The following is a 25,634-nucleotide window of genomic DNA, read 5'->3' as shown; positions in this document are numbered from 1 at the left end:
CATCCCACGTGCCAACCTCTCACATCAATCAATCTGCCTCATAAGAAGCACTTGGCTACTGAACTTTGCGTTTTTTAAGCTAAGTCTGGGCAAGCAGGATAAAATATTGCTGGTAATGTAAAAGTTTCACAGCTTCAAAGTTAAGATGGATGATTTTTACTGTTTTCCATATAAATAATAACATGTAAGAAATCTGTTTCATTCATCTAGCAAAGCATGCTGCGGTCTTATCCTATGCTAAGCCCTGTGACAACGCTGTGTCTTTGTTGCTAGTTTCCAAAGCGACAGCTATGTGGCCTATTCCACAAGGCAGTGAAGGACTCTGGGGGCTCACTTGCCATTTTCAACATATCAGGATGACAAAGTAAAGAATTTCTGCTAACAATTTATAAAAGGAGTCATTATATGGCAGAGCCCGAAAAAAATGATGACCCCCTAACTTTACTATGCACCAACAGCTACCGGCTCAGTCAGTCAGTTCCCAGCTGCTGGTCAGGGGACGGCACTGTGTGATCCACTGCTCTAGAGCAGAGGCTGGCAAGCTTTTCCTGCGAAAGGCCACTTGGAAAAGCCATTTCAGGCTCTGCCACAGCTACTTAACTGTCTGCTCCAGTGCCAAAGGCCACCACAGACAACACGGAAAACGGACAGGTGTGGCTACATTCCAATACAGTGCTACTTGGGGCACTAAAATTTGAATTTCATATAATTTTCAGGTGTCATGAAATATTCATTTTTTTCCAATCATTTAAAATGTAAAAACCATTCTTATTGTGAGACATAAACAAACAAGCAATGGGCTGGATTTGTTCCCCAGGCCAGTTTGCTGCCCCTTGCTCTAGATGAGTGATTTTCAACCCTGGCTCCTCATCAGAATTAGCTGGGGGACTTTTAAAAGATCCAGATGTTTGAGCCCTAACCCAAGAGATTCTGATTAATCAGTCTATAAGTCCTAGGGTGGTTCTCGTGTACGATCAAGACTGAAAAATACTGCTATTAACTGATGTTCCCCCAAATTACTTCTAAGGATATTTAGGGTTTAATAAGCCTTACAGGAATAAAGGTTTCCAGGGTCAGGTAAGTCTGGAAAATGAAGTTAACAGATTTATTTATTGCAGGATTTCTCACAATATTCTCGAAAATCTCCAAGAGGGAAATATAGTATGCAGTGTTTTCCAGATTCATTTGACCACTAAATCCATAAAGCACCTCCTGGAACTAGTGTTCTGTGAGGCACTTGGCAAACACCACTCTAAATCTTTCATTTATGGAGAATATCAGATACTTAATACTTGTCGTTATATGTAGTCAAGTTGCTTCTGACTCATAGCAACCCTGCAGGACAGAGCAGAACTGCCCCACAGGGTTTCCAAGGAGCAGCTGGTAGATTCAAACTGCCAACCTTTGGGTTAGCAGCCCAGTTCTTAACCATTGCACAACGAGGACTCCACCTAATACTTAGGTTCATAAAATTAGAACAAAATATGAAAGCAAAAATCTATTTGAAAATGAGAAATGAGTTTGTTGTCACAGTAATAATAAAAAAGACACATTCCCAATAAATACAAAGGAAAAAAGGCACAAAATAAAAGGCAATTATTTAAAAAGGGAGAGAGAAATACACTAAAAAAAAAAACAAGGTAAAAGATGGTTTTCTACAATGCCAACCCTAACACAAAACCCAAACCCAAACCCAAACCCATTGCCTTTGAGTCAATTTTGACTTACAGCAACCCTACAGGACAGAGCAGAGCTGCCCCATAGGGTTTCCAAGGCTGTATACCTTTAGGGAAGCACCCTTGTCTTCTGTGGAGCAGCTGGTGGGTTCGAACCACCAACCTTCTGGTTAACAGCCAAGCACTTAACCACTATACCACCAGGGCCCCTCCCTAACATAAAAGATGTAGAAAATCTGAACACATCAACAATAGAAGAAACTGAAAAAGAATTACTAATGCTCTTAATCCCTATTTAAAGAAAAAGATAATGCAACAAGGTCTCAACAGGTTTACTGATGAACGCTCTAAAACTTTTCAAGGACTAGATGACTCTTTGACAAATCCAAAGGATGTCTGTCATTTTCTCCTGGCCAGACACGTACTGGTCAGTAACAATTTTTCCAAAGAAAAGAACGTTAAGAGTCTACATAAGAAGCCTCTAACACGTCATTTCCGTGGCACCAGCAGCACGGCCCTGAGGGTCTTCCTACTCCACCCTGCACAAGGAGAAAAGCTGTGCAGTGTACTGCAGAAAGGAGACAAAAACCACCAGGTGCCACTAGAAAGGGAAGTCAGAGAAACCAACCCTCACTCCTGTCAAAGCTTGCTGACATCAGAGCACCCTAGTAACCAGTACCACTGACCAGACGGACAGACATTTTCCTGATGTGATGGAAGGTCAAACCATAAGCTATTCATGTAACAAAACAAACTCCGCTATGCAAGTGGACTCTGCGAGTAACTCAAACGAGACAAGGAAGTGGATGTTTGTTATCTTACTGCTTGACCTGGGTAATGCTCACAATCACAGCAATAGCCTAGTGGTACTTTTCAGGCATTATGGACCACAATGCATGTGCATGTCAACAAACAATACACAATGAAAACGTGGTACTTCACACTCAAGGCAAATCCATAGAAACATAAAAATAACTAATCAATTCCAGAACACAAGAAACGGCTGGATGTTGCTAATCCATTCCAAAAGGCATTTTACTAAATCCTCAAATCTCAAATATGAACATATTGCTGCTGTTAGGTGCCATCGAGTCATTTCTGACTCATAGAGACCCTGTGTTCAACAGAACAAAACACTGCCCAGTCCTGCGCCATCCTCACGATCGTTGCTATGCTTGAGCCCACTGTTGCAGCCACTGTGTCAATTCATCTCGTTGAGGGTCTTCGTCTTTTTTGCTGACTCCCTGCCTCTACACAGGTTCAAAAAAAAAAACCTATGTAAAATACTAGGAAACAGAATCTAGCTAAACTTAAAAAAAAAAAAAAGTTGCTGTCGAGTCAATTCAGACTCACAGTGACCCTATGTGTTACATTCCATGGGGTTTTCAGGGCTGTGATCTTACAGAAGCAGATCTCCAGGCCTTTCTTCTACAGTGGCTCTGGGTTGGTTTGAACCACCAACCTTTCGGTTAGCAGTTGAGCGCTTAGCCATTTGCAACACTCAAGGACTCTTAAAAGAATAATATACCACAAACAGGATTCACTACAAGGAGGCAAGAATGATTCAAAAGGAAATTGCCTTGTATAATTTACTACATTAACAGACTTTGAAAAAGAAAGATCATTTCCATTAAATATTTAAAAACAGGAATAAATGAGCTTTTGAAATTCTAAATAATTTAATGGGTCAAAATTAGAGGCTACAGAGAGAAGTAAAAAAATATATGATTTTCCAACGACAGGACTATCTGGAAAATCCAGCATATCTGGCACAGCACACACTCTGCAGAAGAGAACGCTGAGATCATCACTAGGTTTCTTTTTCGGAAGTAGACAAGTACACCAGATTTTAACTCATTAGAGATAGTCGAAAATAAAGAAATAACTGGATCTGAGTTGAAAACGAAAGCGGAGAGGTCAAGAAAGGTAAGTTGCTCAAAGTCGCAGAGGCGACCAACGCCAGGAGGAGGACTGGAATTCTTGCATGATTCCCAAGCCTGAGCTTTTCACCACCATAATGCCAGAGGGACCTTTAGCTTAACACGTGTTTATTGAACACTTACTGTGCACCGAGCACAGAAGTACAAAAGTAAGTCACAGGGCATGCTTTCCAGGAACGAAGGTTAAGTCAACTGCCCAATTATCTGGTTTGAAACCCAAGTCTCCTGAATCCAGTTTCAATGATCCTCCCATGCATATCTAAAAACCATGTGTTCTAACACACAAAGTACTGTCTTTCTGTGGATAACGAACACCATTTAAACTTTGGGGATGACTGTAGATGCTACCACAAAGGCTGACAACACACCAAACAGTACTGTAAGTGCTTTAAGGCATCTTCAATCCTCAACACACACACACAAAAATTTAAGAAATAATTTGGGGAGGGGGGCCTGAGTTTTAAGTCAATTTCCAAGGCAACCTCTATTCAGTTCAGGTATAGCACACCCTCAAAAACATCACTTGCAAGTTCCCACTGATATTTTAATGTAGTCGCTTAGAAAGCATGAATACTTATTTGAGATAGCTGTTCTCAGCAATCCCTTAAGAAAATGTCAGGTAATTCAACATCTGTACAACTTAAATGGAGAAATATGGGCTTAAAAATAATACAGTTCAGTAGATTTATGTGGGATGAATATCCACAATCATTACCAGATCTGCAAAAGGCTCTGTATCTGATCTTACCCTGTTCAACATCTCCTATCACGGATACAATGAAGACCCAAAATTCATACTCAGGGATCACAGATAACCTTCAGAAAATCACCAATATCTCCTTCACCTCTCTTGCTCGGCCAAGTAGAACCCACAGCCGGCTATCCACCATATTGAGACAATGGAGAAGTATAAAGAGCACCAAACTGAAACCAAACCCAGTGCCATCGAATCGATTCCGACTCCTAGCGACCCTATAGGACAGAGGAGAACTGCCCCATAGAGTTTCCAAGGAGCGCCTGGTGGATTCAAACTGTCGAGCCTTTGGTTAGCAGCCGTAGAACTTAACCACTATGCCACCGGGGTTTCCATAAAGAGCACACAGGGCTTAAAACAACTCGAGGGAAAAGTCCCATGAAAATGCCCTAATTACAGGGACCAAGCAAAGCAGGGTGAAACCTACACAGGAGATGAACTAGGGAGAAGAATAAAAGATACTGACTCCCATCACCTAACTAACCAATCTATGAAAGACACAACTGTGGAGATTCTGATCAACTTAGAAGAAAAACATACCCAGGGTTATGGGAACTTTAAAAGTCATTCTTCAAACAAAGTGACTTCAGAGTAAAAAGGGAGGAAGGGGTTTCCTCATAACGCTGGTGACCCCGGGCCAAGTAAAATTATGGTCAAACCATTGAAATTAAGGTATCCACAGCAATAAAAACTATACTTACCACAATCCATTCAGCAATGTTTTCATAGAGCTCTGGGCTAAAAATTGCTTTTTTAAGCCTAGCTAGAGGACCATCAGCATCTACCAATCTGCACCGCATGAAAACATCACAGTAGCCTCTAAAATCATTGCAAGGGGATCCAGGTTGCAGGGTGATGGTTTGACCACGGAAGTACTTATTCCACTGCACAGACCCTGTACTGGCACAAGTTGACGGCTCCACTGGAAAAGAAGGGCCAAATATAAGTTGAAGATTAGATTTACTAACAGGCCAGCTGGGGGGGGGGGGAGGGAGGGAGGGAGGGAGGGAGGGAGGGGAAAAGAAACTGCCTCAAATCATTACCATGACATGTTATATAGACCTTCATTAGTTAGGATGGATAACATCATTAGTAATTCATCTTAAACATTACAAGATAAACAGCCTCCTGCTCTTGACTTAGTGCCTACGGCAGCTTTAAAACCTTCCAACAGCGTTTATATAAATTACTGCCACAAAGCTAGCAATTTTTTGTCAAGAGTGTCATTTAAAAAACACTGTAAGGCCTATAATGCTAGACACATGATGCAATGCTACTTTTTAAAATTTCTCATGAGGACAGACTTAGCTGAAGACTGCCTGTCCAGGCTGTATGTCGAAGTTTAACACTTAAGATTTAGGAGAAAATAAAGTTTTGAAGACAATTTTACACTCTTATGTTTTAAAAGCCTTACTTCTCTTCATACAGCAAACATGGCATAACTCCTTATCATCTTTGCCGTCTGTACTGGCACAGGTACACTCTTCCAAGCCGTATTTCTCGCAGATGGAACCTGCACATTGCTGGGAGAAAGACAGAAGAAAAACTTTCATTCCTCTATAGTCAGACCTGTTCTTCACAGTGAGAGACTGGCTAGTCCAAGCCTCCAAAGTCAAAATACTTACGGAGAAATACAAGTTGTACTTAAGTGGACGTCTAGATCCGTATCAAAAATGGATCAAATAAACACATCTGAAGAAGAGTGAGTACAAGTAAGACAGAAATCTCTGAAGGAAATGGCAAATTGAAAAGAAAAAAAAAAAAAACTAAATAAAACAAAAGCAGAGGAAGAATAGATGAACATCAATTTTATACTGGTTATTATTGCTCCTCTACAAGAAGAGAAAAATGAAACTTTCCTCACATAGAGAAAAGTGAAATTTAACGAGGAAAGCTTAAAAGGCTTCACATTCAGAGAAAATGACCAGAAGAGTTCTTTTTTTAGGCTGCTAAAATATTAAGCAAAACTTAAAAGTAGGATAGAGTCACGTGCCTAGTTGCACAGCTATGTTTCTCTAGAGTGAAACCACCACATGTAGTTGGGAAGATGAAAGGCATCCCATCAGTAACTAATCACGTACCACCTGGCATTTACTCCACGGGTGGCGTTCACGGCTTTGTGAGGAATACGGAGGGGAAGTGACTGAAGCAGGGACCAAGACCAACTACTTTAACTGTGCAGCTTTAAGAGTCAACAGGTAATTATTCCGGAAAAGCAGGTTTTGTAAATTTAAATAAAAAGCACGTAGAATGAAAACACTCACCCCACTAATGCAGACTTGGGTCTGCCTATTACAGTCTGTGAAGTTTGGTTTAGGCTCAGACGCCGGGCACAGAGCCGTGACGCCGCTGCACATGCCTTCCTTTGCACAGTCTGAGTCGTCGCGACACTTCTCAGACTTTGACTTGAACGTGCACTGAGCTGTACAACAGGGACCTTGGCTTGGGCTAGAAGAAACGTCGGGGGTTAAACAAAGTCAGTTGCCAGGAGGCTTCCTGTGTGCACAGATATGACCCTAATACTTAAATCCTACATCTCATCTTTTAAATGTAAGTACACTACTGGTCACTACTTCAAATACTGGAATAAGATGCTACTCAATTTAAACATTCTAAAAAGTATGACGAAAGTGATTCAGGTTCTAGTTTTCACAATCAAAGCGGGCTATCTGTATGCAGCATTCTGCCTCTATTCCCCTTTACTAAAAGGCTGAAATGGAAAATAGATTTAATATTAGACAAACTATCAACGCTTTTCAGTTACATCACACATTAGTCCATTTATCAGTTTTTCTCCTATTTACATGCTAAGCTCAAACTAGGACACGCACACCAGCCATCAAAAGTATTATACAAATAATATTATGTCTGTAAGTAATAAAGGAACTTGATAATTAAAATAATTATATGATACCAATTTACAAAAGTGTATGTACTTCATGTTACCAAAATATTTAAAGTTAATATTCTAAAAATACGGAAAATAGCTACAATTTTAAAGTTGGGAACTCAATGTGTCTTTTCCTGAATATGCTTTGATGCCCTTTTTTAACATCTACCACACAAATTACAACCACCAACAGTTCAACCTGCCAATAACACTGCACTAACCAATCCCACTCTAGAAAAATAAAACAACAAATAAAGACAAAGTTTCAAAACTATAAGCCCCTCTAACTCTCGGTGTTGACTTGTTACAACTGTGCTCAGATGACTTTGCAGGAACATGGACGCTGCAGGAATTAGCCAGGTACCTGCACTGTTTTCCGGGTTTCAGCTTGCATTTTTTCCCCTCGGCTTGGTTTGCATCATAGCAGCAATCATCTTTACACTGGTCACTGTAGCCACAGTCACACTGTTCACCTTGCTCGACCATTCCATTCCCACAAATAGGCTGGCCAGATTCTGAGGAAAATGACCGACACAAGGTAACCATTGTATGCACACATTAATGTTATTTAAAGTTCACAAATCTTTAGAGCATCCTAACAAAGGGGGAAGGGAAAATGTCAAGCAATATAAACAGTACAAGAAACTAAATGCACTGCTGTGGAACCACGTTGATTTGGGCTCACAGTGACCTACCTATAGGGCAGAGTAGAAATGCCCCATAGGGTTTCCAAGGATCGACTGGTGGATTTTAACTGCTGGCCTTTGGGTTAGCAGCTGAGTTCTTCAACTACTGCACCCTAAACTAGGAATCTAGAAATCAGAAGACCTGATTTTAAGAGTGGCTTTGCTACTAAACAGCAACATGACCTTGGGCAAGTCACTTCCCTTTTGGGGGCCTCAGTTTCTGAATCTGTATAATAAAGGGGTTTGACTTGGTGGTCCCTTCAAGGTTCCTGCTAGAAGTAGTAACATTCTACTTAGGCCATGCCACACTGAGTTTCATTGAACCATGGCTGCACTATTTCTATCACACACAGACAAATTAGGTTAGTACTTTATCAACCAGGGAAAAAAAATTAAACCTCTTTATTACAGAATGTTTCGGACATACGTAAAAGGAGCAATCACATAGTACAATCAACTCCCAGGTACACAACACTCAGCTTTCACAATTATCAACAGCATGCTGTTCTTGATTCATTTACCCCCAATTTTTTTTCTGGAGCATTTCAAAACAAGCCCCCTATACTACTGCTCCTGTAAAATACTTATGTGTCTCTGAGAACAAAAAAACCGAACCCGTTGCCGTTGAGTCATTTCCGACTCACAGCGACCCTATAGGACAGAGTAGAACTGCCCCATAGAGTTTCCAAGGAGCGTCTAGCGGATTCGAACTGCCGACCTTTTGGTTAGCAGCCATAGCACTTAACCACCATGTCAGCAGGGTTTCCGTGTCTTTGAGAGAGAAGTTTATTCCTTTTTTAAAAAGCTAACCATAATATCATTACCACACCTAACAAAAGCATATGCTTAACACTAATACCCAATCCAGGTTCCACTGTTCCCAAATGTCTCTTTACGATCAATTTAGTTAGATCATGTTCCAGACGAGGTCCCAACTCCTTAACCCACGGTTGCCTCTGGTTGACCGTCTCTTAAGTTCTAATATGTAAAAAAGAACCCCCCACCCCTTTTTTAAATTTTATACCATTTACTTGTTAAAGAAGTTGGGTCATTTTGTCTGTGGCATTTTCCACATTCTATGTGACTGACAGAAGAGCCTTGGTGCTGCAGTGGTTAAAGTGCTTGGCTGTTAACCAAAACGTCAGTGGTTTGAACCCACAAGCCACTCACAGGAGAAAGATGTGGCAGTCTGCGTCTGTAAAGGTTTACAGCCTTGGAAACCCTACAGGGCAGTTCCACTCTGTCCTACAGGGTCACTATGACAGCAGTGGTTTTTTTTTTTGGGGGGGGGGGGAGTATTTGACTGACTGTATCCTAGTCAATAAATAATTCTGTAAAAATATATATTAGTTTTGTTCCTCAGCTGGACCAAGCTCCTTAAGGGAAGAAACGTATATTATTTTATCGTTAGTATTCCCACAGAGAGTAACAGTATTGGGCAAAATCTTTGTTGATTAAGGTTAGATCAGTTGATCTAAGCAAGGTGAATAATTTTAGAATATTTCTTCTGCTCTCTTCTAAAATTCTTTGATTCTTATCAATGAAGTTTAAAATTGGAAAAGAAATGCTACTTTTTTGTGAGATCATAAAATCACAGAACTTTAGCATATGCAAGGAACTACAAGAATCCAAATGCCTTCTTCATTTCACAGAAAAGAAACTAACTTCCAGAGAGTCTGTGACCTGCCAGAGACCAAATGCCACAGTACAGGCAGGGCCTAAACACTAAACAAACAAACCCCAGGGTCTCCTAAGTCTATAATAAGTAAAGGTGGAAAAGGCTGTGGGAACACTCACAGTAAAATCAGGGGAACTGTACATGAGGCACATCTGAAGGAGAAATATTCTAGAAAGTTCTTTCTTATCCTTAACCACATCAAACATTAAAACAAATCTCAGAGGTCACTGAAGCCCCATCCCTCTTTCGCTTTCAGCCATCTCATCCTCTAAAACCAGAAGCATGCACACACACATATGTACAACTAAGTAAATAATAATGATTTTAAAAGTCTGGCAATAAATCATTTTATGATTTATGTGACGTGTAATTTAGGGGAAATGGAAAAGTGATAAAGCCAGAAAACCTTTGATGGCTACCCATTAATTTCCATCTCACATAGAATTATTACTTCAAGTCAACTATTTGCTAACAGCTCAAACACAGAAAAAGTACTGCTTAAATGCAAAAATTGTAATAGTTACACATCTCATTATAACTTAAGAAACAAATTTCTTTCCCATAATATCTATAAAGCAATATGCTGTTTTTAAAAAAGTCAACTTCAATCAGAAAGTTTATTGTGAAAATCCAATTTACAAACGAATCTATGTAGTGCTTCTAGGTTAAAAAGCTTTAAAAAAAAATTAGCACTGATTATAGCAACTACAACAAAAACAATAACATCAATGTAATTTCAATCTGCCTCATTAAAAATAAGCTCGTTGCCGTCAAGTCAGAAACCCTGGTGGTGTAGTGCTCAAGAGCTACATCTGCTAACCAAAAAGTCGGCAGTTCAAATCCACCAGGTGCTCCTTGGAAACTCTATGGGACAGTCCTACTCTGTTCTATGGGGTCACTATGAGTCAGAATCAACTCGATGGCAACAGGTATGGTTTCATTAAAAAAAAGGTTTCAAAAGAAAAAAGCTAATCAATAAAGGAATAACCGATCAACTGGACCTTACCAAAACTTAAAACTTTTGCTCTGGGAAAGACTCTGAAAAGGATGAAAAGACAAGCTATTGACTGGGAGAAAATGTGTGCAAAATAATATCTGACAAAGGACTAGTATCTAGAATATATAAAGAACTTTAAAAACTCAATGGAAAAAAAGCAAGCAATCCAATAAGAAACAGCCAAAAAAAAAGAACAGATATTTCACTGAAGAGGACATACAGGTGGCAAATAAGCACATGAAAAGATGCCAGACACTAGTCATCAGGGAAATGCAAGTTAAACCCTCAGTGAGATATTACTACATACCATCAGAATGATAAAACAAAAAAACAGTGAAAACACCAGATGCTGGTGAGGATGCAGAGAAATTGGATTGCTCACACACTGCTAACAGGAAAGTGAAATAGCACAGCCACTCCGGAAAAAAGTTTGGCAGTTTTTTATAAACCAAAACAAGCAATTACTACATGATCCAACAATTATGTACTTAGGCATGTATCCCAGAGAAATAAAAACTTATGTTCATAAACCAGAGATTACATCAGCTACAAGAACTAGATGGTACCCGGCTATAACCAATGACTGCCCCAATACGGAACACAACAGAGGACCCCTGAGGAAGCAGGGGAGCAGTGGGATGTAGATACCAAATTCTTGTAAAAAGACCAGACTTAATGGTCTGACTGAGACTAGAAGGACCCCGGTGGTCATGGCCTCCCAGACTTTCTGTTGGCCCAGGACAGGAACCATTCCCAAAGCCAACTCTCCAGACAGGGATTGGACTGGACAATGGGTTGGAGAGGGATGCTGGTGAGGAGAGTGAGCTTCTTGGATCAGGTGGTGGACGCTTGAGACTATGTTGGCATCTCCTCCTTGGAGGGGAGATGAGAGGGTAGAGGGGGTTAGAAGCCGGCGAAATGGACACGAAAATAGAGAGTGGAGGGAGAGAGCGGGCTGTCTCATTAGGGGGAGAGCAATTGGGAGTATGTAGCAAGGTGTATATAAGTTTTTACGTGAGACACTGACTTGATTTGTAAACTTTCACTTAAAGCACAATAAAAAAAAAACATGTTCACATAAAAACCTATACAGGAATATTCATAGAAGTTTTATTCATAATAACAAAAACTGGAACTAGCTCAGATATCCTTCAATGGGTAAATGATTAAACAAACTGCAGTACATATAACCATAAACTACTATTCATCATTAAAAAGGAACAAACTATTGATATAGGCAACAATTTAGACGAATCTCCTGGGAAGTATGCTGAGTGAAGAAAAGCTAATCCCAAAAGGTTACATACTACAGGATTCCATTTTATAACATTTTTGAAATGAGAAAACTTTAGAAATGAAAAACAGATTAGGGGAAGCAGGAAGGGAGAGGGTGTAGTTATAAAAGGGTGACTTCAGGGATCCCTGTGATGATGGAACTGTTTTGTACCTTGACTGAGGCGGTAGAGACATGCGAGAAAATCAAGTAGAACTAAATACACACATACAGATGGGAACAAAAAAATGGGAAATATGAGTAAGATCTGTGGATTGTATCAATATCAATATCCTGTCCTGGTTGTGATATTATATTAATACTATGGTTTCACATGATGTTACCATTGGGGGAACTGGGTGAAGGGTGCTGGGTGAATGGAATCTCTCAGGATTATTTCTTACAACTGCATGTGAATCTACAATTATCTCAACAAAAACTTCAATTAAAAAAAAAGGCCATGCTTATCTGGAATCTTTATTAATTCTTTCTCCTTTGCTGTCATATAGTCAATCCATCTTTAAGTGTTCTTTATGTATGAAACTGAGCAGGCCTCAGAGTTTTCTCCCTAGGAATTTACAGTCTTGCCGACTACAACAGGCAACCACACACTGCCTAATACCAGGTAGAACAAGTGAAATCCATAACATTTAGGAGGCTATGATGACTAAGGTTATGTGTCAACTTGGCTGGGCCATGATTCTCAGCAGTTTGGCAGTTATGTAATGTCATCTTACAGTTATGTAATGATGTCATCTTACAGTTACGTGATGATGTTGCTTTACAGTTACATAATGAGGCAGTCATCCTCCACAATGTGATCTGATGGAATCTGTCAATCAGCTGTAAAGAGGAGTTTCTTTGGGGGTGTGGCCTGCACCCTATATATCTCTATTTCTCTCCCTCTCTCCCTTCTCACCTCCCTTCCCCCTAACCCTCTGTCCATCTATGTATTTATCTATACATATATATGGATGTTCTGGCAAAGCTTACTAGCTTGCTCTGGATCTTGCATCTGGCTCGTCATTATCTAGTCTCCGGTTCTTGGGACTTGAGTCAGCAGCCTGCCGTCTTACCTGCCAATCTTGGGATTCGTCAGCCTCCGCAGCCTGTGTTTGAGTCAGCAGCCTGCTGTCTGACCTGGCGATCTTGGGTTTGTCAGCCCCTGTAGCCACGTGAGTCAGGAGAAGCCTTCAGCCGATTCCTGACCCATGGACCTGGGGCTTTCCAGCCTCTACAACCACGTGAGCCATTTCCTTGAAATAAATCTGTGTGTGTGTGTTTGTGTGTGTGTGTACACATTTCACTGGTTTTGCTTCTCTAGAGAACCCAGCCTAGGACAGAGGGCCCCCCTGTCAGGATTATACTGTTATTTATGAGGTCTGATCCTGTGAAGTTAAAGCTAGGTGAATAAATAAAATGATTCAGTCACCACACCACCGCCCGCCATGTTGTTAAACACAATTGTCAAGTTTCAACTTACTTGACCAACTAGCATTTGAAACAGTTCATAACTCCCTCCTCCTTAAAACACTTTCTTCACCTGGCTTCCAGAAACCATGTTCCTGGTTTTCTCCTACTTCACACTAGTCCCTCATTCTCCCTCCAGGGTCCTTCTCATCTCAAGTTAAAAGTGCTCCAGGGCTCAGTCCTTGGATATGTTTTCTGCTTTAGCTACATTTACTTTCTTGGCTGTCTCATCCAGTCTCATAGCTATAAACAATCTCTAGTGACCCCCAAATTCATTTCTTCAGTCCAGGCCTCTTCCTTCAACTCCAGACTTCAATATGTAAACTGCCTACTCAACATCTCCAATTGAATGTCTAATGTTGAGTTGTTAGTAGGTGCCACAGAGTTGTTTTCAACTCATAGCAGCCCCGTGTGACAGCTGCCCTGTAGGGTTTTCATGGCTGTAATCTTCATAATCTTTAAGCAGATCATCAAGTTTTCTCCTAAGGCGCTGCTGGGTGAGTTCTGGGTTCGAACCACCAACCTTTCGGTTAGCAGCCAAGTGCTTAACCATTTGTACTGCCAAAGCTCCCTGAATGTCTAATAAATAAATAAAACCAAACCTGTTGCTGTTAAGTTGATTCCGACTCATAGCGACCCTACAGGACAGAGCAGAACTGCCCCATTGGGTTTCCAAGGAGTGCCTGGTGGATTCGAACTGCCGACCTTTTGGTTAGTAACCATAGCTAACCAAAACCACAGCCACAGCCAGGGTTTCCTGAATGTCTAATACCTATCTCAAACTTAAATATGTCCAAAACCTAGCTCCAAGGTTTCCCCCCTGAAACCTGCTCCTCCTAAGGTTTTCCTCTTGCAGGGAATGGCAACTCTCTTCTTTCAACTGCTCAGGCTAACATTCCTGCAGTCATCTGACATCTCTTTCTCACTCTCTATATCTAATCCACTGGCTGTATCCCTAATTTAACTACTTCTCACTCCTCCCCTTGCTATACTTAGGTCCATGCCATTATTTCTCTCCTGGATTACTGAAAGAGTCTTCAAACTAATCTTCTTCCTTCTGCCCTTGACCTCCATAGTTTATTTGGAAAACAGCAGTCAAGTAGCACTGATCAAATGTAGGTCAGTTCAGATCTCTCCTTTGCTCAAATCTCCGCCGCCTACCCCGACAGGTCTCATGCTTCAGAGTAAAGGCCAAAGTCATCAGAACAGCAAAAAGACCCCACGATTCCCACCTCCCAGCCTCTTACTTCTCTAACGCCCTACCATTCTCTGGCCCCACCTACTCGTTCCACTCCAGCCATACTGGCCTGCTTGATATTCCTCAAGTATACAAAGCACACCACCACTTCAGGACTTTTGCCAGGCCTGTCCTTACTGCCTGGAAGGCTGTATCCCCAGATATCCACAAAGCTTGATCCACGAGGTCTTTGGTTAAAGGCCATTTTCTCAGTAAGTCATAGCCTAATAAAATTCTATTTAAAATGGCAACAATGTAACCCCTCCCTCCAACACCACGTCTCCTCTCTTTCTTGCTTTACTTTTATATTATCACCACCTAATCTACTACATACTTTATGTATTTACAACTTGTCCAAGCCCACTAGAATATAAACTCAAGGTCAGGAATTTTGTTCATTGATGTAATTTCCAATATCTAGGACAGTGGCTGGTTCATATGAGGCACACAATAAGTACTGAATTAATTTAGTGGGTTTTTTATATGTAGAAAACAGAATCACCATTTGAAGTCACTGGCAAATTAATTTTAATAAAGCTAGAAAAGTTAGGATGGGCACTACTACTACCTGCATCCTAACAGTTTGGGTAGAAGGGATGGTCTACCTGTCATTTTGCCTTATCAGAAAGTTCACACTGACCAGCTAATAGAATATGCCTAACAATTTACCAAAGAATGGGAAGCTGAAAAGCAGCTGTCCTAGGGCTAATAAAAGATTCTAGAAATAGTTATCTGAAAGTTCTTCTGTCTTGAACAATGAATATCTCTACCTTCTATTTTTCTGTTTTTAAATTTTCTCTTCTTATTTTGCTTATATTCCACCTAAGTTTTTATTTTAAATCTTCACAAGCTATCCATCAGTGACCGGAATATGAAATTGTTAACTTTTGGCTCAGGGGCAACTAAAAAAAATCCTGTCACTCTTGAACCTACACTTGCTTATGAAATCTCAAACATCATAGCTGTAAAACAACATTCTCCCTGGTAAAGACATACATGAATGTCCCTGGTGCAAATAAATTTAAGGTTCAAAGAGAGAACGTCTATCAAATTAGTAGAGATTTCCAAATTACTTCTAAGATTACGGTAATCTTAAATTAGGACTATGACATCAATAAGGAACAATCCACCAGTTTAATGTGAAGAGAATGACTAGAGTCAGGTCTTGTATGTTTATATTCTTGCTAGTTTTCACCAAATTCTCTGTGTTGACATATAAATTAACTATAACATTCAATTTTTTTTTCACATCTTGACTTGTGAATAACTTTACTTTGAATAACTTATCACATACATAAATTTTTTAACAAGATGTACAATCCACATACACTATCCTTCTGCCCCCTGTCAAAAATACATCTGAGGTAGATAAACCAAAGAAGAACTTCTGATCCTAAGAAAGAGCAAGAAAATAAACCTAGAAATCATCTTCTCTATGTCTAAGAAGTCTGGGAAACAGCAAGGCTGAGCAGGGGGTCAGAAGTCCAGAAAGTAGCACTTTCAGATGCCTTTATATTAGTCGACTAATATAAAGTCTGAAAAGTTAAATGATTCCATCTACAAGTATAGGATAATGTCCACTTTTGCTTGGGAATGAATTCTAATCCAAGCATTTATTCTAGATATCTACTAACTTTCTCTCCAAAATGCTCACTTTTAACTCTGCTTACATATTTCTAATATATATTTAATAACTGCTAATCTCTTAATGAAGAAGCCGTATCTCAGGCTTTCAGTTTTTTAATGTAGCCAACAGTGATGGTATTAACCAAGCAGATATAAGCACAAGTCACAATAAAAAAGCACTAAAAAAGGAGATACAGTTGAATACATAAGGATGCAATTTTGAGTACCTAAAACAATCCCACTTCAAAAACCCAGTTCATCATCAATGCTTCCACTTGGGTCCTCCACCCAATTCAAGATTAACTGGGTAAATAACTTATTTAAAAGACATTAAGGAGATGAGTGAATCAGCTATATCTTATGATTAAAGTACAAAATATTAGCTATCTACAATATTTGCTAAAGGTGGCTTTTAAAAATGTGTATGTTATACTCGCCAAAATAGCTAAAATTAAAAAGTAGTATAAAACCAAAAGTTGGCAAGGATGTGGAGTAACCAGAGCTCTCATACGCTGTTGATTAAAGTATAAAATGAAACCAGCACTTTGGTAAATGATCTATCGGCTTCTTGTAAAATTAAACAGGTGCCCACCCTATGACCCTGCAGTTCTGCATCTAGTGAATGCCTAGGTATTTGTCCTAGAGAAATAAAAATATATGTCCACAAAGAGGCTTATCCAAGAATTTCACAGCAGCTTTTTTTTTTTTTTTATCAGCACAAACCCAAAAGGCCCAGGTGTTGTTCTGTAGGACAGTGGATGAGCAAACCGTGATACACTCATATAACACAGTACTACTCAGCAATCAAAGAGCATATAACACTTACGGACGAATGTCAAGAGATTATGCTGAGTGCAAAGCCTTCAACAGAAGAGTACTACTGTATGATTCCATTTTCATGAAGTTTTAAAGCAGGCAAAACTAATCCATGGTGAAATAAATCACAACAATCGTTGCTTCTAATGGTGTGCTGGGAAGAAAAGACTGGGAAGGGGAATGAAAGAACTTTCATTCCGCAGAAACGCTCTGTTTGCACAGATGTTTGGGTCACACGGCAATGCATATGTCTAAAAGCACTGGATGACACACTTAAAATATGTGCATTCCACTTACCTAAAAAAATAAAAAGAACCGCAAACTCTAGTTTAATGATAGGTAGGGGTGAGGTGTCTAGGGGTGAAGTATACTCATGTCTGAAATACTTTAAGATGTAACCAAAAATCAAACCAAACCCACTGCTGTCAAGTCAATTCCAACTCATAGTGACCCTACAGTAAGTACAGAGCAGGACTGCCTCAGAGGGTTTCCAAGGCTGTAAATTTTTACGGAAGCAGACTGCCACATCTTTCTCCCGTGGCGCGACTGGTGGGTTTGAACTGCAAACCTTTTGGTTAGAGGCAAGCTCTGTAACCACTGCACGGCCACAGCTCTTTTATAATGTAACAGAGTTTTACAATGTAACTGCGCGATGGAACAATTATAAATTATGTGATAAAGCAAATACCAAAAAAACACCAAACCTGTTGCCGTTGAGTCAATTCTGACTCCTAGCAACTCTACAGGTCAGAGTAGAACTGCCTCGTACCGTTTCCAAGAAGCACCTGGTGGATTCGAACTGCCGACCTGTTTGGTTAGCAGCTGTAGCTCTTAACCACTATACCACCAGAGTTTCCAATGCAGATACAGCAAAGTGTTAATAACTGTAAAATCTGGGTGGTGGGTGTAGGAGTGCTGACTCCATAACTCAAGTTTTCTAAATGTTTGAAAATGTTCATAATAGAAAGCTGGGAAAATATACATACCAACAAAACAGTTGTTTCTCTTCTTCTCAAGAACTTGACTTATATTTCTAATGCTACACAGCGAGAATTTATTGTTGTTAAGTTTGTCCCCGGACGTTGCTCTTGCATACATGATGTAATTGCCATTTTCTTTTTGTCCTAAATTCTTAGATTCTCCCGGAGTGCACTCTGTTCCAGAATCATGCTGTCAAACAGAATACAGAGTTACATAAATAGCAAAGAAAATAAGGCTTTGGGGTCATCTGATTAAATGTAATTTTCTCCTCGGAGAACAATGGAAGCTTGTGGGCTCTCCTTTTCTTTAGAAAGGCTCTTAATTGTTTTAGACTGTGAGAAGGAAAACAACTTGCTCTTTCAGAGGCCCATGGTCTTATCTAAGGAGGAAAGTCAAAGGAGGTCCAGCCACAACAATAGGTGGGGCCTACCTGTGTAAGCAGGCAGGACAGGTTGTCCCGTGCTATTAAAACCAGCTCGCCTATTTTTAAAGCTAGTAACAGCAAACGTAACTACCGCTCAAAAACTACTAACATCTTTGAGATATACGCTGAGTCACAGGCTATGACTCATTCTAAGACAGAGATGGGGAAAAGAGAAAGACAGGAAGCCAAAGAGACAGGCATGGTGCTCAGTATATACCTGACATACCTGAGACAGCTGACTCATTAGCATACAAGAAAGGTGAGTAAAACTGCTGAGCAGGGATGGAAACACAATGATCTATTTTAAAATGGAAATTAAGAAAAGCCAAGAGGTAAAACCAAACTACTGCTTTGCAAATAAAACAGGAGGCAGAGCTCTATATGCTTGTATATGAGGAGAGCCGGTTTTTTTTTGGGGGGGGAGGTTTGTAATTTTATTGACATATTAGATACACACAAAATGCAGTAAACCATAGCTCAATTAATCTTCTCAAAGTAAATGCACTTATGTGACCAGCACTGAGATCAAGAAACTGAACACTATCAGACTCCAGTAGCCCTTTCTCTCCCAGGGATACCTGTTTAAAAAAGCAGAACTTCACAATGCTCCCGAAACCACAAGCCCAAACAGGTCAGGAGGGGTGGAAAACATTGAAACCTAGAGCAACAGTTCTATTTAACTAAATTACTGTTTTATAATACCCAACAACCCTACTTGAGTAGGGTTCCCTGAGAAACAGAAGAAATGCCCAAGGGCATCCCGCTTCTCTCCAGACCCCATCTAAATTACTTCATTTTCCACTTCCCGGTCTGGAGCAGCTACTCACAATCCAATCCCACCGTCACCTTCATTCTTCCTCATGCCTCCTGCTTTTCCCCAAACCTAGACTCAGCACTTAACAACTCTACACTAGTCTTCAAAATTATCTTGCTTTCTGTTTTCATTCTACAAAATTCAATTCAGTTACTGATAATGTACAGCACTAGAATTATCCTCAGTATTCGAATTTGACAAAGAAAAAGAAAAAAACACCAATACTGTCTAACTCTTGATGTTTATATTTTACATCACAGAGTATCTTACCACCTTTCAATTCAAACCAATAAATATTAATCAGTGTACAATATATTCCAAGGAGATGCTAAAATACAGTAACATAAAAATATAAAGATGACTTAAACACTGTCTCTACCCCTCAAGGGACCACAGGCTACTTAAAGAGGATAGCAAATTTTACGTATCTGCCACTGGCATCACTAGGAAGGTGCGGGGGTAAGGACCGCATCCCCTGATACTGTCAGAAAAGGTGACCTTAGGGTTCACCGCGGTGGTGGGCAGACCAGTGCACCGCAGGAGGCATCACTAAGGCAGTGGCACCACTGGGGTTGCTGTCACCCAGTGCGGTAATTCGTCCCCCTCACCTGCCTATCTGGGTGCAAGTAGCTGGGCCGTGACACCCACCATTGGCTGGAGAGTCTCCACCTTGGCCAATGGGAGAGGGGCGGAGCTGTGGGGAGCCACAGGGAGCCTGCTGGGAGGGCTGGCACTTAGCCCTGCTCAGGGGGCGGGGTGGGGCCAGCCGCTCCGCCCACAATGGGGGGGGCAACACCATAAGTTACCATACTGGGTGACACCAACCCTAGTGAATCTGCCTAGGTTCAACTCTGACCCATATACCCATTACAGAAATCACTAACCAATTTACTTTACTACTCCCAGAAGCCCTAGTGGTGCAGTGGTTAAGTGATCGGCTGCTAACCAAAAAGGTCGACAGTTTGAATCCACCAGCTACTCTTTGGAAATCCTATAGGCTATTCTACTCTGTCCGGTAGGGTCACTATGAGTCAGAGTAGACTAGACAGCAATGGGTTTGGGGTGGGTATCTCAGGAGGATATTTTTATCCATCACCATGATGTTATCTATCATCATCAGTGACCATGGAAGGGGGAACAAGTAGTAAACAAGCATGCTAGCTGTCTGCCATCCTCAGATGAAGAAAACAAGCACACAAATAAATAAAACACATTACAAGATAAAACACCCTGACTGCAGCCCAAAAGTGCTATGAGAGATCGAAAAACTGTATTTTAGTTTGACAAGAAAAAACTTTTTTCTGGCTATAAACATAACACATACTTTTACAGAAATGGTGGAAAATACAAAAAAATGGATAAAGAGCATTTTAATCATAATCCACCACCCACAATAACTGCTACTATAATATTCTGGTCTATTTCCCGCCTGACTTGTACCCAGTGATAATCATATTTTAATACAAAATTTGGACTCAACCATGTGTACAGTTATACATGGGTTTCTTTTAGCTTAACAGCATACGGTGAGCACTGAAAACTTGATTTTTAAATGGTTGCAGAGCACTGAATGGTATTTTTCTATTGTGAGGCTATTTGGACTGTTTAAAAATCTTTGTTATTATAAATAAAACTGCAGTAGATAACTTTTTTCTATTTTTATGTTTTAAAATGAATATAAACTGACAGACTCTCCATTTATTTCTTTTCAGTTGGTATTACAGACTGAATTTTGTCCCCCAAAAATACATGTTGTAAATTCTAACCCCTAGGACCTGTAGAGCCCTGATGGCGCAGTAGTTTAGTGCTTGGCGCTAACCGAAAGGTCATTAGTTCAAACCTACCAGCCACTCCACAGGATAAAGACATGGGCAGTCTGCTTCCATAAAGATTACAGCCTTGGAAATCCTAATAGGGCAGTTATATTCTGTCCTATGGAGTCACTATGAGTCAGAATCCACTCAACATCTACAGGCTTGGTTTTTTTTTTTTTTCTGGCTTATACATGTAGGTATAATCCCATCTGGGAACAAGGTTTTGTTTGTTATGTTAATGGTGCTGTTAATTGCCCTGGAGTCCATTCCAAATCAGGGCAAAGCCGATGTGTGAAGTGCAGAAATGTTCCATAGTCTTCAAGGCTGTAACCTTTCAGATGCAGATCACCGGGCGTGTCTTCCTGGGTAGGCACCACTGGGTGGGTTCAGTTAACCTCTCAGCTAGCAGTCAACCATTTGTGGCTACAGGGTGTGGGTTTAAGCCAATCACTTTTGAGATATGAAAGGAGCAGCTTAGGCACAGACACCCAAGCACAAATGGAGTGGAAGATACATGCCACATGAAGATCAACCAAGGAACATCAGAGAAGCTGAGACAAGGATTTCCCCACACAAAAAGACAGAGAGCCTTCCCATAGAGCTGGTGCCCTGAATTTAGGCTTGTAGCCTCCTAAACTATAAAACAAATTTCTGTTCATTAAAGCCACCCATTTGTGGTATTTCTATTACAGCAGTACTAGAAAACTAAGACAACTGGATTCCCAGAAGTAGACTTACTAGGTTAAAAGGTAGGACATTCTAAAGATCTTGGTATATATTGCCAAACTGCCTCGTATAAAGGGCCGTATTAATTTACATTATATGAGCTGTGAATAAGTTATATGCCTCCCAAAAAAGCTGTATTTGCAAAAGTTGTGTGGTAGATATATATTTACAACAGTGACAAGAATAACAACAAAAAGAACAGCTGCTGAGGCTGCTTATGTACAACCAAATACCTCATGGGATTTGGTTCCTTGGTTTGGAGGTTTGGGGTCATGGTTTCATGGGACATCCCAGACAATTATCCTAATAATGTGCTTAGTGCTTCTGCTCCACCTCCTATTTCACTGAGTAGTACAGGGTCTTAAAAGCTTGCAAGCAGCTATCCAAGGCACAACAATTGGTCTCTATTCACGAGGAACAACAGAGGAAGAAGGAGAGTCAGGACTAGGAGGAGGATATGGAATGTGAAACTAATTGCCTCCATGAACAACTGCCTCCTTTGCCACGAGATCAGAAGAACTGGATGGTGCCCCACTACCATTACTGAACATTTTGATCAAAGATTCCATAGAAGAATCCTGATCAAAAGGGAGATAATGGAGAACAGAATTTCAAACTCTCATGGAACCCAGATTTTATGGAGCCGTGGAGGCTGGATGAACCCCTGAAACTATTGCCCTGAGATAATCTCTAAACCTTAAACCAAAAATATCCCCTGAAGTCTCCTTAAAACTAAACAATAGTTTAGGTTTAACTAGTAAAGAATGTCTGCCTTGAGCATTAGATTCTTTTAAGATCTATCTATGGGATCAAACTGACAACAGCAACTCAAAAGATTAAAAAGGAAACAGGGGGCAGTGAGTTAATGTCAAGGGGGGAGGAACAACTCAGAAAAGGAGGGTGTGAATAGATGTAGAACTTGAAGAATGTAATCAATGTCACTGAATTGTACAGGCAGAAACTGTTGAATTTGCAAGAATATGAATTGGTTTATCCATTAAATAATAAGCAAGAAATGATGGAACACTAATGTACTAAAAGCATCTCTCAGGCAGCTGGGTAGAGAACAGATAAGAAGGAAAGTGAAGACTATTAGAGGCTAGATCCTCTCCTCCATGTGTGGTCCACAGAGACACAGCAGTAGCAGCATTGTCACCTGGGAATGTGCTAGAAACTCAGGCCACCACAAAGACTTTCTGAAACTGAGTCTGGTGATTTGTAGGCCCATTGACATAAGAGAGGCCCTCGACAGATGACGGCAGGGTAAACTTCAATTTCCCCAGTAACGGTCAGAACGCAAGTGCCCGGGGTGGGGGGTGGTGGTGGGGGGCGGGTATCAGTCAGCTGCCCTTGGAAATGCAAATTAACTGTGAACACCAGTGCTCTGCTTGTCTCTAAAATTGTAAGTACTTCTGTTTTAAGAACAGATCTCAAAAGCAGACATGAGGTAGAGATCAAACAGATTCTAAATACTTGATTCAGGGCACTCCACAGTTCATGTGTCCCAATATGCACTGAAAATAATGGTTAGCAACTTCAGGGATAAAGGTGACAATTACAAGCTCTTTATGAAGTTCAGAAATTCCCTATTTGGGTTAGGACTTGGAAGAGGAAAGACTTCCAAGTTAATGAGATGACACTCATATTTTACAAATTTGGGGGAAATTAGAGAAGTGCTTTTGGAGATTTTAAAAGCTACAGGTAGATAACTTGTGTCTAAAATTATAAAAATTTCCATTTTTATAAGTGATAAGGTACAAATAAAACTTACATATGGTTTTTCAAATTAAATTTTTCCAAACTTCTTATTTTAATTAGCCCTACCAAAATCATAAAGAAAACATCTTTCAGTGTTTTATATTTCTGTAAGTACGGATCTTTAGGTCACTTTAAAAAAATCAATATAACAGACTGGGTAGTAGATGACACCAAAGCTGCTGTTAATTTTGTGAGGTGTAATAACCACATTTGTGGTTATGCAAGAAATGCCTACTTTTCAGAGGTGCATACTCAAATACGTAACGATGAATGAATTTGTCTTAAATATTTTAGCAAACAAAAAGAGGGATATATGAAGAAAATGCGGCAAAATCTTAACGATTGTTGACTCTAGATCAGCAGGCAGCAAACTGCAGCCCGCAGCCTGTTTCCACACGGCCTGACCTAATAACCCACCACTCAACCATCAAGTGTCAGTATGTTGTACTACGGTGGCTGGTGTGTTGCTGTGATGCTCGAAACTATGCCACAAGTATTTCAAATACCAGCAGGGTCACCAATGGTCAACAGGTTTCAGTGGAGCTTCCAGATTAAGACAGACTAAAAAGGCCTGGCAATCCACTTCCAGAAATTAGCCAATGAAGACCTTGTGAATCACAACAGAACACTGTCTGGCTTGCCTGGTTTGGACATGTCTTCAGAAGGGATCATTTGCTGGAGGAGGACATCAGGTTTGGTGAAACAGAAGGCCGGTGAGAGCAAGGGAGACCCTCACTGAGATGGACTGACACAACAGCAGCAACAATGAACTTGAATCCAACAGGGATCATGAGGATGATGCAGGACAGGGCAACGTTTCGTTCTGGTGTACATGGGGTCACCATGATTTAGAGTCAACCTGACAGCACCTACCTCTCTCTCTTTCTAACCTTAAGAATGGTTTTTCCATGTTTAAACAATTGTAAAAACAAAAAGGAACGTGCAACAGAGATCAAATGTTGCCCCAAAGTCTAAAATGTTTACTGACAGGCATTTACAAAAAAGTTTGCTGACCCCTGATCTAGACAGCGGGCACATGAAAGTTCATTGTGCTATATTCTCTACTTTTGTATATGCTAGAAAAGTTTCATAGTAAGATTTAAAAATATGAATCTCATTCCCCAGGAGATTAAAAAACAAGCTGAGTAAACAGAAGGAAAACAGTCCCCGATTTGCTGAAACTTCAGAGTGCACTTTAGACAACGGTAAGTGATTCTCTTCTAAGGCATACTTGGGTGAATTACGTATCGAACACTGTTCTAGGATCAAGAGACGTAGCTGTGCCTAAGACAGACAAAAAAATTTTGCCTTTATACAACTCTGGTGGAACTGCTACTCTTACTTCCTTATTTTAATCACAAATTGTCTAGCTTCCTCCCTATCAGAGTGGTCAAATACACTGCCATGTGCTGGCACAGGAAAATGAAACATGTACCTGTTTTCATTATAAGCAACAACAACAACAACAAATCACTCTAAACATAAAAAGTAGGCTAACAATTTGTTAACTCGTCAGACATGGATTGAAGTGGACAATGGGTTGGAGAGAGATGCTGATGAGGAGTGAGCTACTTGCATCAGGTGGACACTTGAGACTATGTTGGCATCTCCTGTCTGGAGGGGAGATGGCAGGGTAGAGGGGGTCAGAAGCTGGCAAAATGGTCATGAAAAGAGAGACTGGAAGGAGGGAGAGGGAGGGAGAATAATTGAGAGTATGCAGTAAGTTGTATATACTTTTATACGTGAGAGGCTGACTTGATTTGTAAACTTTCACTTAAAGGACAATAAAAATTATTAAAAAAAAAAAAAGTAGGCTAACAATTAGTTTTTGTAATCTAATAATACTTACAGGAGACCCAAAGTTGTGTCCAACTTCATGAGCAAAAGTAATGTGAGAGACTTTGGGAGGTACGTGAGACCCATAGTTCTGAACAGTGATTATTCCAGTGTTTAAGGACTTCTTCTTCCCATCTGAGTAAAGCTTACTTTTTTCACATATTCCTCCAGAGCTTCCTAGTTCAAGGGAAAAAAAAGCTAGGTTAGCATTTATTTCTGCTGCGCCCCCATGCACCCC

General features: G+C 40.4%; 1 protein-coding gene across 2 annotated transcripts in view; it reads right to left on the bottom strand.

The window, feature by feature from the left end:
* Positions 1 to 25,634, bottom strand: part of ADAM10 (ADAM metallopeptidase domain 10) — a 165,509-nt gene that overhangs the window by 10,027 nt on the left and 129,848 nt on the right. For both annotated transcript variants that reach the window (XM_064267488.1, XM_064267489.1), the window contains exons 9-14: positions 25,410 to 25,573; positions 18,030 to 18,213; positions 7,625 to 7,775; positions 6,635 to 6,818; positions 5,785 to 5,893; positions 5,072 to 5,292 (exon numbers count right to left, since the gene is read on the bottom strand). In XM_064267488.1, coding sequence (XP_064123558.1) covers positions 5,072 to 5,292; positions 5,785 to 5,893; positions 6,635 to 6,818; positions 7,625 to 7,775; positions 18,030 to 18,213; positions 25,410 to 25,573 — 1,013 coding nt within the window. The remainder of the gene's footprint in view (positions 1 to 5,071; positions 5,293 to 5,784; positions 5,894 to 6,634; positions 6,819 to 7,624; positions 7,776 to 18,029; positions 18,214 to 25,409; positions 25,574 to 25,634) is intronic.

Source organism: Loxodonta africana, chromosome 13, assembly GCF_030014295.1.
Source record: "Loxodonta africana isolate mLoxAfr1 chromosome 13, mLoxAfr1.hap2, whole genome shotgun sequence".
Classification (NCBI taxonomy): domain Eukaryota; kingdom Metazoa; phylum Chordata; class Mammalia; order Proboscidea; family Elephantidae; genus Loxodonta; species Loxodonta africana.
This window is presented reverse-complemented; position numbering and strand designations above follow the sequence as displayed.